The sequence below is a fragment of the Apis mellifera genome, linkage group LG4, assembly GCF_003254395.2.
Source record: "Apis mellifera strain DH4 linkage group LG4, Amel_HAv3.1, whole genome shotgun sequence".
NCBI classification, from domain to species: domain Eukaryota; kingdom Metazoa; phylum Arthropoda; class Insecta; order Hymenoptera; family Apidae; genus Apis; species Apis mellifera.
The window spans coordinates 621,585-635,187 of NC_037641.1; the positions used below are offsets into that span (position 1 = coordinate 621,585).

Consider the following 13,603-nt stretch of genomic DNA (forward strand, 5'->3'; position numbering starts at 1 on the left):
AAATTGAAAATAAAGTTCTATTTGTTTCAATAAAATTTAAATAATCTTTCTTTTGATTTCACAAAAATCGATTTCCATGACAAAAAAAATGCTAAAAGTTTAATCAATTAATTTAAAAATATTTATGAATCTAAATATTTCATATGTATATCAATTTCAAATGTATATTCATTCATATTATATTCTACCAGAAATATATATACGGATATCCCAAAACATATATGCCGGCAGCACATAACCGTTTTAAGAAGTTTAATTCTCCGTCCTTGTAAGCCACCCTGTAATGCACACAAGCAAGTCACGGATCCGCAGTCGAAAGAGGAGAGCCGCCAAGAACTGTCGCTGGAGAATAGAGAGTAGTGGGGCCGAGAATGAAGAAGGATAGTGAATCGAGCAAAGTAGATGACAGGAAAAAGAGAGTATACCAATAAGGAGAGAAAAAGAAGGAGAAAGAGAAAGAGTCAACGAAACATTGAACGAACAACGAACAAAGACGGAGGAACAAGGGACGAGAAGTAGACATTGGGCGAGAGAAAAAGTGCAAGAAAAGAGAAAGAAGGAAAGAGAAACAGAAGATGGCAAAATGGTGGGGATGCGTTCGCGCGCTCATCGAAATAGTGGGGAGCATAAGAGTGAGCTACGATATTGGTGGAGGGGAAATGGAAGTAAGAAGAGGTGGGTGACGACTCACACACACTGTTCGAGAGGAGAAGAGGTTAAAGAGGGGAATCAGGCGCGACGTCGACGAGAAGGTCACGCACCGTAGTCGCCACATTATTTAAATAATGTATTATTTCTATCTGGTCGGCTATGTGTATCTTGCGCGCGACTGAACCGAACGAAGGGAGAAAGAAAAAGACAAAGAAAGAATGAAAGAAAAAGAAAGAGATAGCGGCGCGAAGAAGCAAAGCGTGGGACGCCGTAGAAAGGTGGTTGGGGGCAGAGTGAGAGGATGCGTCTGCAAGATCCACAGACACGAATTCCATTGCCTCCTTCCTTGTGCGGGCCACAAAGCGTCTAGAGGAAAGTGAGAGATAAAATGAGCAAAAGCAAACAGAAAAGAGAAAAGAACATTGCTTGATTGAAATAACAATGAGCCATAGATTGTCCTGTTAGTGAAGAAATTACATTAACCAATTTCGAAATTAGTTTGTGCAAACTAAAGATTTATATTTTATAAGATTATTTTTCCTTGAAATTATCGCACATTACATTAAAATCATATTATAATTGTGAAAAAATATTAAAAATTGATAGTAATGAATGCAAAAAATATTATGAAAAAAACATATTTTTAATTATCAATTTTGATCACAATTCTTTCTCGTCCTATCAAATATTCTTATTGACGGTTTTATTTGCGTGCTCGGAATTTCCATTGCATATGTTCGTCATTAGTTCACGAACTCATTGTGAGTCAGTCTCTGTTGAACGAAAAGATTCTTTCTTCGTGATTCTGTTCTTCTTTCCCCTTCTCTTCTTCTTGCGTCTACCAATCATATCGTTCACTTAGAAATCAGTGTTAGAGCATACATACGGAAATCCGATTTGTAAACGCGCACGCGTCTATGAGTGTATACGCATTCGCGCGCGCGCGCGCGCGCGTGCATGCTTCACAATTGCATGCACACCGCTTCTCTAACATAAATGACCGTTGCTGGCCTATTGCTACCAACAGTTTGCTTGCCAGCGACTAACTTGTGCTTCGGAGTAAAAGATTTTGTTCTGACAAGCAGCTAGCCACTTCGTACACTACAGAATGAACGTTTTCATCCATATACAGTAGCGCGTGCGCGTAACCTGATAGGAAATGTATTGGTAGAAAATATATACTTACTTCCATGTAGGAACTACTGTCTAACGGGTGTAAGGATAGGTTAGGATCACGATAGACTACAGAGACTGGCAAGCTACCGTAGAAATAACGTGCGTTTGTATAATTACCGCGTAACTTTCTAGACGAGACCGGACACTTGGCTTGTTTATATGGTAATTTAGTAAAATATATTGGTTAGCGGATTATGATTTGGAATCTGTTTTAAAATTATTAATATTCTTATTTTGAGAAATAATTGATAAAAAATGATACTTTAAATCGAAAATATATATAAATTTGAAGATATATGAACAAAAATATGAATTTAAAAAAAAATTATATTAGAATAGGATATATAAAAAACAGTAAAAAATTTATTATATAAAGAATTTTAATTTATAAAATATAAAAAATAATAAATAGATAAGTATAATAAAAAAATTAATATATTTAACATGTATGTAAATGCGGTATTATAATTGTATTTATTATAATATTTTATTATAATTATAAACAATATAATGTATTGATATGTAATTATTATTATATACGTATAAATATTATATATATATATATATATATATATACATTTTATTCACCTCTCAAAGTTTCGAATACTTTCTCCTATATAAATTCTATGCTATTTAGGATACAAAAATGCAAAACACAATCTACATAAATTTCATTATATATCAAATTTATTCCTAATTTCATATTCAGCCAACTTCCAAGCATTAATATCATGATTTCAATATAATCTATACAATCGACTCTTTTTTCATAATACCGTTTAAAGTTCACCTAAATAATCAACGACATGCTGCGCCCTGTTCCGGTTTGCAATCAATTCATCTCGACAAGGTCATGATTGGTCGTCACGAACGTCGCGGATATCGTGCACGGTTCACACGAATGACACTCGCGATAGAAGAGAAAGTCAACGCTCTAAATGTCCGAGAGTGAAAGATCGACTGTGAGACTCGTGATCGCGTTTTGTCCGATTTGTACATGGTGGGGAGGATTCTGGATTGGTAAGTAAACATTCCTAATAAAATGGAAGTACTTTATGGTCTGTTGCTCTTTTTTCTTCTTTTTCTCTGTTCTTTTCAATAAGAAGTTTATTGACCTCGTTGCAAATAAATTGTTCAATGTTTTTATCCAACTTTTCTTCGCTTATAATCATGAAAATGAACGACTATGAGCGATCTTTGGTAGTCAATACTCTCTCGCCGTCTATTTTCAATGATTTCATACTCTGATTCTAGCCTGATGCAAAACAGCTCGCATGCATTCTCTAAAAACTTTCACAAACAGTTCTCGCGGATATCACGCAAATCCGGTATCTCATATTTGTTTCCTCGATCTGAAAAATTAATCTAACAATATAGACCAAGCAAACTGAAGTAACATCGGGCCACGAGAAGGTCTTTGATTGTTTCCGTGTATTATCTAGATAATTGATCTCGCCATCTGTAAGCAGCGTTGTTAACATTGATTGTGAAGGGTGATCAATACCCAGTAGCAGCGTGCGACTATCACTCGTGCCATAAGGGTTCTATCCCCCTCCCTCTTCTCCCCCCCATCATGTAAAGAGGAGAGAAGGACTATGTAAAGTGTAGAGTGACAGAGACGTAGACACGATAGGACGAAGATAGAGTACAAATTTTGAGGGGCGCGGAGAGAAGAAAGAAAGAGACGGCGGGCAGCCGACAGGCAGAAAAGAACGAAACTTGTTGTGTGTAGACGATGGTAAAGCTGTGAAAGAGGGAAGGGAAAAAGAACGAGAGAAAAAATGAGAGGAAGAATGAGAGAGAGAGAGTAAAAGAGAGAAGCGCACGCCATGCCGTGCCACGCGACACGTGAGCCGTCGCTAACAGTGGACAATGAAATTACTTCGGCGTGTATCGCACGGTATTGATCCATTCTCTCTTTGTCGCTCCCCTTTGCAGCTATCTCTTGTTCTCCATCCAAGGAACCAAGCCTTCATAAGTAAAGCTGCGAACGTTGCTTCTTACTACGGTGTCCGAGTAAAAATTTTTGTTTTAGTTATTTTATTTCGATTATTTTATTGTGTGAATATAGAGAATAGAAAATTATTAAAAATTTTAAGAAAAATTTAGTTATATAGTTGAACACAATTTGGAAAAATTAAAAGTATGATGAATTATTTGAAAAATTTGAATTATCAAAAATGACTTTTGCTTCGTTGATGATACTTTAAGATTCTTTTTCTAAACAATCGAAATGAATTGACGTATACGCGCCAAACATTATACATAGTTAACTCATGCTGCAATATATATATAAGTTATGGAATGTTATACAATCTTTCAATAGAGAATACAATTTTGTTACTATTACTATTAATTTTAACTAATATCTGATTGGCTTTAATGTAAAGTATAAATGAACCTATTGAGAGAATTAGAACTTCAATCGATTTGAATGAGATTTGAAATATATTATTAAAATCATAATTTTGATAATTATTTAGAATAATCAACTTTCGATGATTTTTGAATATTTTATAGAAATCAATATTTTGAACAACATTTCAAAAATTGACTGAGCGATGATTATATATATATAGAGTGTTATTATATTCAATTTCCTTATATTATATTTATGTTTTATTATGTTATATCATGTGCATCTAGTATGTGTGCTGTTCATTCACTATTTTTATAAATACATTATATATTAACATGACAATTAAAATGTATAACGATTTATTTCCTTATATATTTTAATGGATTAAAAATCTTAATTCCAATTTAAGCATCTTTCAAATTCACGAAATGCGAAAATAATAATAAAAACAATCTTTAGATGACCGAAATTATAATTGAAATTAAGATGATAGCGATATCAACATCATATTTAGTATCTTGCTAGTAAATTGCTTACTTTATATTTTATTTTCGTATTTCACGAATACTACGTTTATATACAAAATATTAATATAGTTATGAGATATTTTTAGAAAAGAGTTAATTTTAGAGATTTAATTTTAAAATAAATATAAAAGTTAATATATAAAATATCGATTGAAACTAATTATTGAGGATATTAGTTATTAATTATAAGTTATATTTAAATTTATGTTAGATAAAAGAAGATTTTCAAATGAAATATATGAAATTTTCAATAAAAAAAAATAAATCTAAGTAGATAAATCTTGATAAAAATTAAATTAAAAAAAAATTAAATCAAAGTAAATTCAAAAAAGAATATTGCATTCGTTGCATTCAAAATTCGCATTTAAAAAATAAATAAAAGAAAGTTCATTTATGACAAACCTGTTATCTTTGCGTTCATCGATCACTCAGCACGACATGCGATATTTATGGAATTCCCCTGTTGGATTTATTGTCGCAAAGGTTTGAATTCTTCTTTGTCGCTACCGAATAAATTTCTAAGACAAACTTTATATTGAACAACAATCAAAATATTAGTTAAAATCGATCAAATTTTCGAGTGTAGTTTCTATGAATACTTTTTAAATATATTTAAAAAATATAAATTTTTGAAGATTTTATATTGAGAAAAATCAATCAATTTTCAAGAATCGAATATTAAATCAAAAGTTTAAACTTAAAAATTGATAAAATGATAACTTGAACGATAAAAATTATATAAATCTTTGAATTATATTAATTTTTAATAATTTTATTAATCTGAAAAAGCAGAAATATCCAATGATAATTTCAATTATCATTAATAAAGAAAAATAATAATAATACTTTTAAATCTAACAGTAATTAATAATTATTAAAACAAATTATTAATTAATTTATAAATAAAATAAAATTATAATAAAAAAAGTAAATATTTTAAAAAAATAAAAATAAAGAAATTGTAAAGTAATAAAAATTCAAATCTCAATTATCAGTATAAAAAAAGCATTTTTTCATATATGAAATAATGAAGATATTAGAAATTAAAAGATTAAAAAATATATCTTGATATAATTTAAAATTCAAATGTATATTTTATCATTAAATAAAAATAAGAAATAAAAATAAAAATTTAAATATTCCAATCAAATTCAAAATTTCGTAATAAAATAATAAATTTTGCAATACATAACAAATCAATTAAAAACTTCGTAATCTAGAAATTATGATGTTGATGCAAAGATTGCTCTACATAGAAATAATAGAATCAAGATGAAACCTTGTCTTTATCGTTATTCATAATTTGTCGCATACAAATTGTGTCACGAGAGAATAATTTAAAATATATGAACCTTGAGAACTGAAAGGTCTAGAATCTGTATTGTTTACATATCTCGTAAGAAGATAACATTAGTTATAACTAGCATCTTTTAGGAATAAATATTGATATTTATATGATATTTGACAGGCTATCTTGTTATACTTTGTTCTAGGTTCTTGATAATTTAAGGATTTTTCTATCTTCATTATATAATTAATGTTCTTAGATTTGTTTTTAAGATTTTTTACTTTCATTTTATTACTTTTTCATTGAAAATATTAAAAGAAATATTCAATAGAATATTTAGAATATTATAGAATTTTATTTATTTTTTTTTTATCAAAAAAGAATATTAAGATATCTCTTATAAAAAATATTGTATTAATTACTTGATCAATTGTATTATCATATTAAATTTATTAAATTTTTATTAAATCATCATTATTTTATTAAATTAATTGTATTAGATTGTCGAAACTATAATTAGAAATCATTGATTAAAACATTGAAATTCACGGAAATTTTAAAAATAAATAAAATTAATGAAAATAACTAAATACACAGAAATGGAAATACACAGAAATCACGAAAGAAGTAAAAGAAAAAAAATCTCAATTTTTAAAACCATTCTAACCAATCAAATCATATATATATAGTTACTTCATCTCCGCCACTTTTCAAATTTTCATCCGAATCCTTGATACCGCAACCATTCCCAGAATTGCTCCAGCAGAGTAGGAAACATTTGATTGTGGCGGCCACCTGCCACGATTTTGGAAACGCTATCCAACGTTATACATGTTTCCAATTTAATTCGCATCGTCTGATGCAAAACGATAAAGAAAGATGCAGAAGCAGCAGGATGAGAGAAGAATGAAAAGAAGAAAGAAGAGTGAAAGGAAAAGAAGATCCAAAGATCCCCTTCGGGGATCTCGCAGACCACGTTACTCTCCGACAGAGAGAACCGCGCAATCGCGTCGATAGCTGCGAATCTTTCGCAAATCTCGATTGGTATATTCCATATCCGGTACAAACACAAACAATTTATAGCCGCAAAAAAATTAGTGAAATTGTGATATAATATGTGTGATAATAAAAGTTCATTTAAAATGCTAAGTTAATTAAACTTATATTCAAAACAAATTCAAAACAAATTTATCTGAATGTAAATTTTTTATTATTTTAAAAAAAATTCATAGACATAGAAAATTTTATACAATTTTAATAAATTTTTATACAATTTATTTGTATTTCTCAAATGATTATTTTAATAAAATTTTTAAGAAATGGAATTTTAAAACTATTAACATTTAACAAATTATGTGCTATAATATTTTTTGAATTAATAATAATGTTTTTAATTCAAGATAAACAATATTTATAGAAATTCTATTAAAATATAAGTAATCAAAATAAATCTAATAGATGTGATGACTGATGAAACTCATTTTGTTTCAATCTTGTCTTTCTACTGAATCATCTCAATTATTAATTTTCTCCAATAATAATTAAAATTATTATATAAGATTAAATTTTAAGTCAATTTTTGTATAATCTTTATCGTGATATTTTTATATTATTAAATTGTGTTTTCTGATATTTGTAATCTTTCATCATAATGATATAATTTTATGATGATAAAAAAATTTATTTTAAAATCTCTATTTTAAAATATTTATTTAAAATTAAGATTTCATGTGCAAATTGGCTGCAAAATATCTCTATACTCGAATTTACTCAGAAATATTTTATTCAAGAAAGAGATGACTTTTTTTATTTTTGGTTTAATTTAATTTTTCAAGTATGGTAAGATAAACTCAGAATATTTACATTATTACATTAACAATAAATTAAAATCGTGAATGAATTGAAATTTGTTGATCGACGATCTTCGTAGATCGTAAGCGAGGCTGATGCACCAGGCAGGTGGCAAGCAGTAGTCTCTTGAAAGGGATCGGAAGAAGAACGGTCGGTAGGCCTCTCAACCGATTATCGAGAACGCGGTCGACTGGCTGGTACGCCGTTGAAAACAAGCAAGACCAAAACGGAGAAGCTACGGAGCGGCGGTTCCCTTGACGGGCTGAGACCTACCGTGGCCCGCCGTAAGGCACGCTATTCGGCAAAAGGTTGCGCGTACGAGAGAAATTGTGAACAAGACGAAGAAAGAGATGGGAAAGAGAAGGGATAATGCACGAAGGACAAAGAGGTACAGAGAGAGAAAAAGAAAAAAAAGTTGAAAGAAAAGGCAAACAAGCCAGAATAAAGCCCATTGAACGGTGATGAGTTTCGTGGAAAGAGCCGAAGTGTTCGAGAGAGAAAACGATCAAAAGAGACAGGAGGAAGAGACGAGTTTAATCCCGAAGCCGAAAACCTTACCAAAGAGTCTTGTACTTTCTTTGTCTGCTTTTAAATTTATAATCTGCTCAAGAATATTTGTTGGGAATCTTCTAAAATTTGATAGAAAAAATCGAAGACAAAATTCGCTTTCATTTTTGATCAATTTAAATTATCCTGGTCTATATTTACATATTATATTCAGACATTATAATCGAATGAATTATCACTGCGATAAATAACTTATTATTAATATTAGAAATAATATAGGGAAACAGGAAATTTGAAAATAATGATTTAAGCTCGAAAAAGTACACATGAAATATAATATTTTCATTTAATAAAAAAAAATTAGTTGAGAAAATATTATTGTGAAAGATCTTTCAATCTCTCTGCACCTTGCACTCTGGTTCATCATTTAATACTAACTTAAATGCGTGTGTAAGTTCAACTGCGTTATCGTTGGTTACGCGTAAGATAATGAACTATCTTCATAACTCTGAGATAAATAAAAGCGTTTTAAACGTCACACAAAATTACAATCCGTTATAATCGTGATAACTATTAAAATAATTCACAAAGAAGCTTTACTTTTTAATTTTTTTTTAAACAATAATTAAAACAATATTATATAATTATGTTACAATTATAATATTATATAACTATGTTATATAAAAAAATAATTTGTATTTAATTATTTTAAACTATAATTAATGATTTTTTTATACTTTTCAGAATTAGAATGTATTATAATTATCACTGTATCACTATTATTCAAAAAGTAATTTTTTCACAAAATTTTTCAATATATCTAATCATTAATCCATTTAAACAAAAAAAATTTTTTTTTTCAATGTGTATTCATTCATGAATATTCATATTAAATACAACTAACTTATGATAATTATAATTAAATTTCACCATGAAACAAGTTCTACGAGACATGTCAAGATGTTTCAAGGTGTTCCCGATCGAGTCATCAGCGCCACCACTAGAAAAAGTAAGTACATGGCGCACGCTCGTGGCCGTTCGAAATCACACGAGAAAGTTGGCGTATCGCGCGATGGAAGTGCGACGAAGACAAGATCGCGACGACACGACGACGAACGAGACCTCCGCTCTTCCTCCGGACAAATATGTAATATGATCCATGTACGAGTGTATATACGCTGTCACGTACATAGTCACAAAGCACATATACTGACTCGGCCGAGTGGTCGCAAGTACAAAGGGGCCACGGCAATATAGTTTTAAAATGGAATCGAACGAACGAGCGAGTGAACGAGCAAGCCAACCAGCGCAGGAAGGGCAAAGAGGCAGCAAAAGCGAGTCTCGACGAGTAACAGTGGGCGACCCTGCTGCCGGCTGCCGACAGCATTCCTACAACACAACGCAGACCTACACATCGTGCACAAATACACACGATGCCACTGATGCCGTTTCATTCTTGCAAATTTTTAAACTATTTTATGGATAAAATAACTTTAATTGTTTATATTTATATTATATTATACGATATATACTATTTTCAAATAATTATGAAATATATAGAATATTAGACGAGGATTTTTCAGAATAAATCGATATTTTTTTATAATATAAGACTCTGAATAATATAGAGAATAACTAATTAATAATAATATATAATAATAGTTGAATATATACATTTTATATATATTCAGAACTACAAATAAAATATTGCTTTAAGAGATTAAGTAATTTGAAAAATTTAATTGAGGCAATTAAATAATATAAGATTTAATAAAAATTTTAAATAAGTAATATTTGAAACGAGCTAATAATTGCTTATATCGAAGCAACTGAAGGTATCTTGAGCCCATTACATATGGCACACACACATGCACAGTGTTGGATCAAGGAACTCTGTTGCCCTTCACGACCTCCAGCGATCAGTATAAATGAGTCATTCTCATGAATCAAATTTTATTAACTATTCTCATCAATTCGATTCAATCGACCATCTGATATCTCTATATATAGTAATTGATGTAATTAATTTTTGCCGTATTTAACGAACTTTCAAAGATCTAGGATCGGCTTCTTGATTTAAAAAGCGAGTGAAAGTATACTGAACATTTTAGAATCATTCCACGAACAAGAAGGTATAAAGAATTAGGAATGGTTTAGATTAATTTCTTCGAATTTAACGCGAATTTATTACGTGATTGATCCGTTCTTGACGCATGTGCAATATAAAGAATAAGTAATCGTTGAACGATTTGCATTCAAATCAATCGATATAAAAATACAATTCGTATTAATCGCACACAATATTCACTCTTTGATAAAAACTTTTTTGCTTCTTAACTCAATTACTTTTTTTATTCGAGAATAATCTTGACAACAAAAGAGTCAACAATATCCAATGAAAAATTTCAACTATATATATATATATATTATAAGCAACAGCAACAACACAAAATTAAATAATTGGCTCGTTGGCAGCATACTCGAGACGGCCCTGCTATAAGCGCAACGCAACGTTGTAACACGCTGCAACGCGTCATAAGATTTCGGATTCGGTCGTCCGTCACCGGGCCACTTCGGGTATATTCGGCACCACTCGGCTCAGCTGTATACGCGTATCTATCACATTCTCTCTCGTTGGTTAGCTGCTCATCGCTGGCACAAACACAATGCATAGGTACAAGCCTGCGGAACCTTGGTTCGACTCGAGGAGGCTGTGCAAGAGAGGATGCAGTGATCCCGAATAATAGAACACTTTCGAATGACGCGGAAGACCGATGATCGACCAGGGGTTAAAGCAAATCGCGGTTGCCACAGCAACTCCCGTCCTCGATAGACTACTTCCGGTTTCGACGCCTCCCATCGTGGCCCGTGGCACACAAGGCCTCCATGTTCGCCTCTCACTGTACGGATTTCCCTCAGTAGATAGCCTCGACAGTTTTGAATGCACTCTGGTTCTGCAATCGTGCAAGGACGGTAGATCGTTTGCGTAAAAAAAATATCCGGAAAAATTAAATAGAAAGAAAAATTTATGGATCAGTGAATAATTCTCCGTTACTTGGTTTTTTCACTTAACTATTTAATCGTGTTAAATGATTTGTTTTAGAATAATATAGATAAATAGTATCTCATGATTTCTGAATATAGTGAATATTCTTCTGAATATAGAGTTATTGATTTAAAAAGATTTGAATTTTTAAAAATTGGATTTAGAGCGTTATTTTATAAATGAATTAATATGATGGAATATTGATGGAATTATAAATAAATATATTTAATAATATTGTATATTTATCTTAATAATAGAAATGAGAAAACGGTAAAAACATTAATCAAGTTAAATATCAATCAATTTTACATATTCTGAAACTGTTATTAATTATATCAATTAGATTAACAATTGAGACAAGAAAGATGAATTTTTGGAATCTGAATTGGGATTAATATAAATTTGTAGCGATAATATTAGTTATCTTAATATTATCTTATATATTTTATATATTTATATAATTAATAAAAAATATTTTTATCATCTTATCTTAATAGCCAATTTTAAACCTTTACTATTATTTTAGGAATATTATTATATTTTATAAAATATATTAAATTTATTTATAAAAATTTTATTTATATTTATAAAAATCTAGAAAAATGATTTAATCCTACACATCAAACGAAATTAAAGAAGCATAATCTAAACATATATGTATAAGCAATATTCATTTGACCGAAATAGAATACTAACGTATCATCGATCCCAGTTACGAGACCATAGGTTCATATTCTATTTAACGAAACATATCGAAAGATCGATAACCATTTCCAACCGCAAATAATATACTTTCCGGCACAATGGCATCAAGCACCGATGGAATTACTGCGATATTAAGTGAAATTACTGCGATATTAATATCATTGATTTATAATGTTCTCTTGGTGACCCGTTCGTACTATGAGGAAGAATTCCCAAAGCAGATATCGTGCGCTGTGCTGTTAGGATCGTTTCGCGGGGTATTTGTTTGCGCAGCGCGTGGACGGGCTCAGCATAACAAAATAACCCCGCGCATGTATACGTAGTACACGTTGGCAGCAAGAGAGATCGCGAGGTTACCTGTTCGCACGCTAACGATAATGCAGTCGAGCACTCCGGTCTCGTGTCAACGATCTGCGAACGGCCACGAATCTCGACGTGCGCACGTCCGTCTAAATGTACTACCTACCTGAGAACCTTACGCCACCCAGCTGCCCTCTCCCTTGCATTCTCGCACAACTAAAGACAGTCAGATTATACGATCTCGATAATGGATTCACTTTTGATCGAGTTGTCTGCTTGAAATTATAAAACCGACAGGATTATTAGGATATATTTCTATTCAATGATGCTACTAGCTGTAAGGCGGAAATAATGATACATAAATAGCAATGAATGATGCGTAAATTAAATGAAATAGAGATAAGAGATTAAATAGGATGATTGAATTATTATATGTCATATTGATATATCACACAATATAATAATTATATTATATTTTATATATAAATATTTCACATGTAAGGAATTTAAAGCATAATTAAAATAATCAAGTATTTTATATAATAAATATAAATTTTTAACATATCTAGATTTTTCTTTTGAAGATTACAATATAGGAAATTTAAATAAATAAAAAGAATAAGATACATAATAAATATTAAAAATATTATATGGCATTTTATAGTTAGTAATTATTTATATTTATAGTACTCTTTATAATAATTATTTGAATCTATATTACATTATACTGTATCATTGACAAAACTTTCTCAAATTTCAAAACAAATTTCAAAAACTAAACTCAATATAAAGATAATCTGTTAACACTTTCTATCAAATTATTAGATAAAATCTCCATTCTTTTCCCTTTCTTTAATAAAACGATACAAAAAGAGCAAAAAAAGAAAAAAAAAAGAAAAGCACAAATAATGAAACTACAAAATCTACAGTATATAAATACATACATACCCATATACAGAATATAATGTTTGGACTCTCGCAATCTTCGTTGTACAGTGGCTCTTGCAATCGTAGCTTTTGTCCATACTAGTGTTCGCGCGCTCGCATTTGCGAGAAATCGGGCCTTCACCATTAAACCGTCACGTCGCAGTATAATGCGCAACTATACAAACAAGCCGGCTACACCCACCACGAAGTTAAAGTCCTTTCCTTCTCTCTCTCTCTCTCTCTCTCTCTCTCTCTCTATTTATCTA

General features: G+C 30.5%; 1 protein-coding gene across 1 annotated transcript; it reads right to left on the reverse strand.

The window, feature by feature from the left end:
• Nucleotides 1-10,076: 10,076 nt before the first annotated feature.
• On the reverse strand, nt 10,077-12,855 carry LOC102653803. The gene is made up of 2 exons (XM_006557917.3): nt 12,577-12,855; nt 10,077-11,313 (listed from the first exon to the last, which is right to left on the reverse strand). Exons 1-2 carry the CDS (start codon nt 12,614-12,616, stop codon nt 11,006-11,008), a joined length of 348 nt encoding a protein of 115 aa, XP_006557980.1. The 5' UTR covers nt 12,617-12,855; the 3' UTR covers nt 10,077-11,005.
• Between the last annotated feature and the right edge of the window lie 748 nt (nt 12,856-13,603).

What these genes read in the sequence shown, in the direction of transcription:
- LOC102653803 (XM_006557917.3), bottom strand. Translation starts at nt 12,616, where the DNA reads ATGCAAGGGAGAGGGCAGCTGGGTGGCGTAAGGTTCTCAG. An exon ending in GGGTGGCGTAAGGTTCTCAG is followed by an intron (nt 11,314 to 12,576) that starts GTAGGTAGTACA and finishes GCACGATTGCAG; the next exon opens with AACCAGAGTGCATTCAAAAC.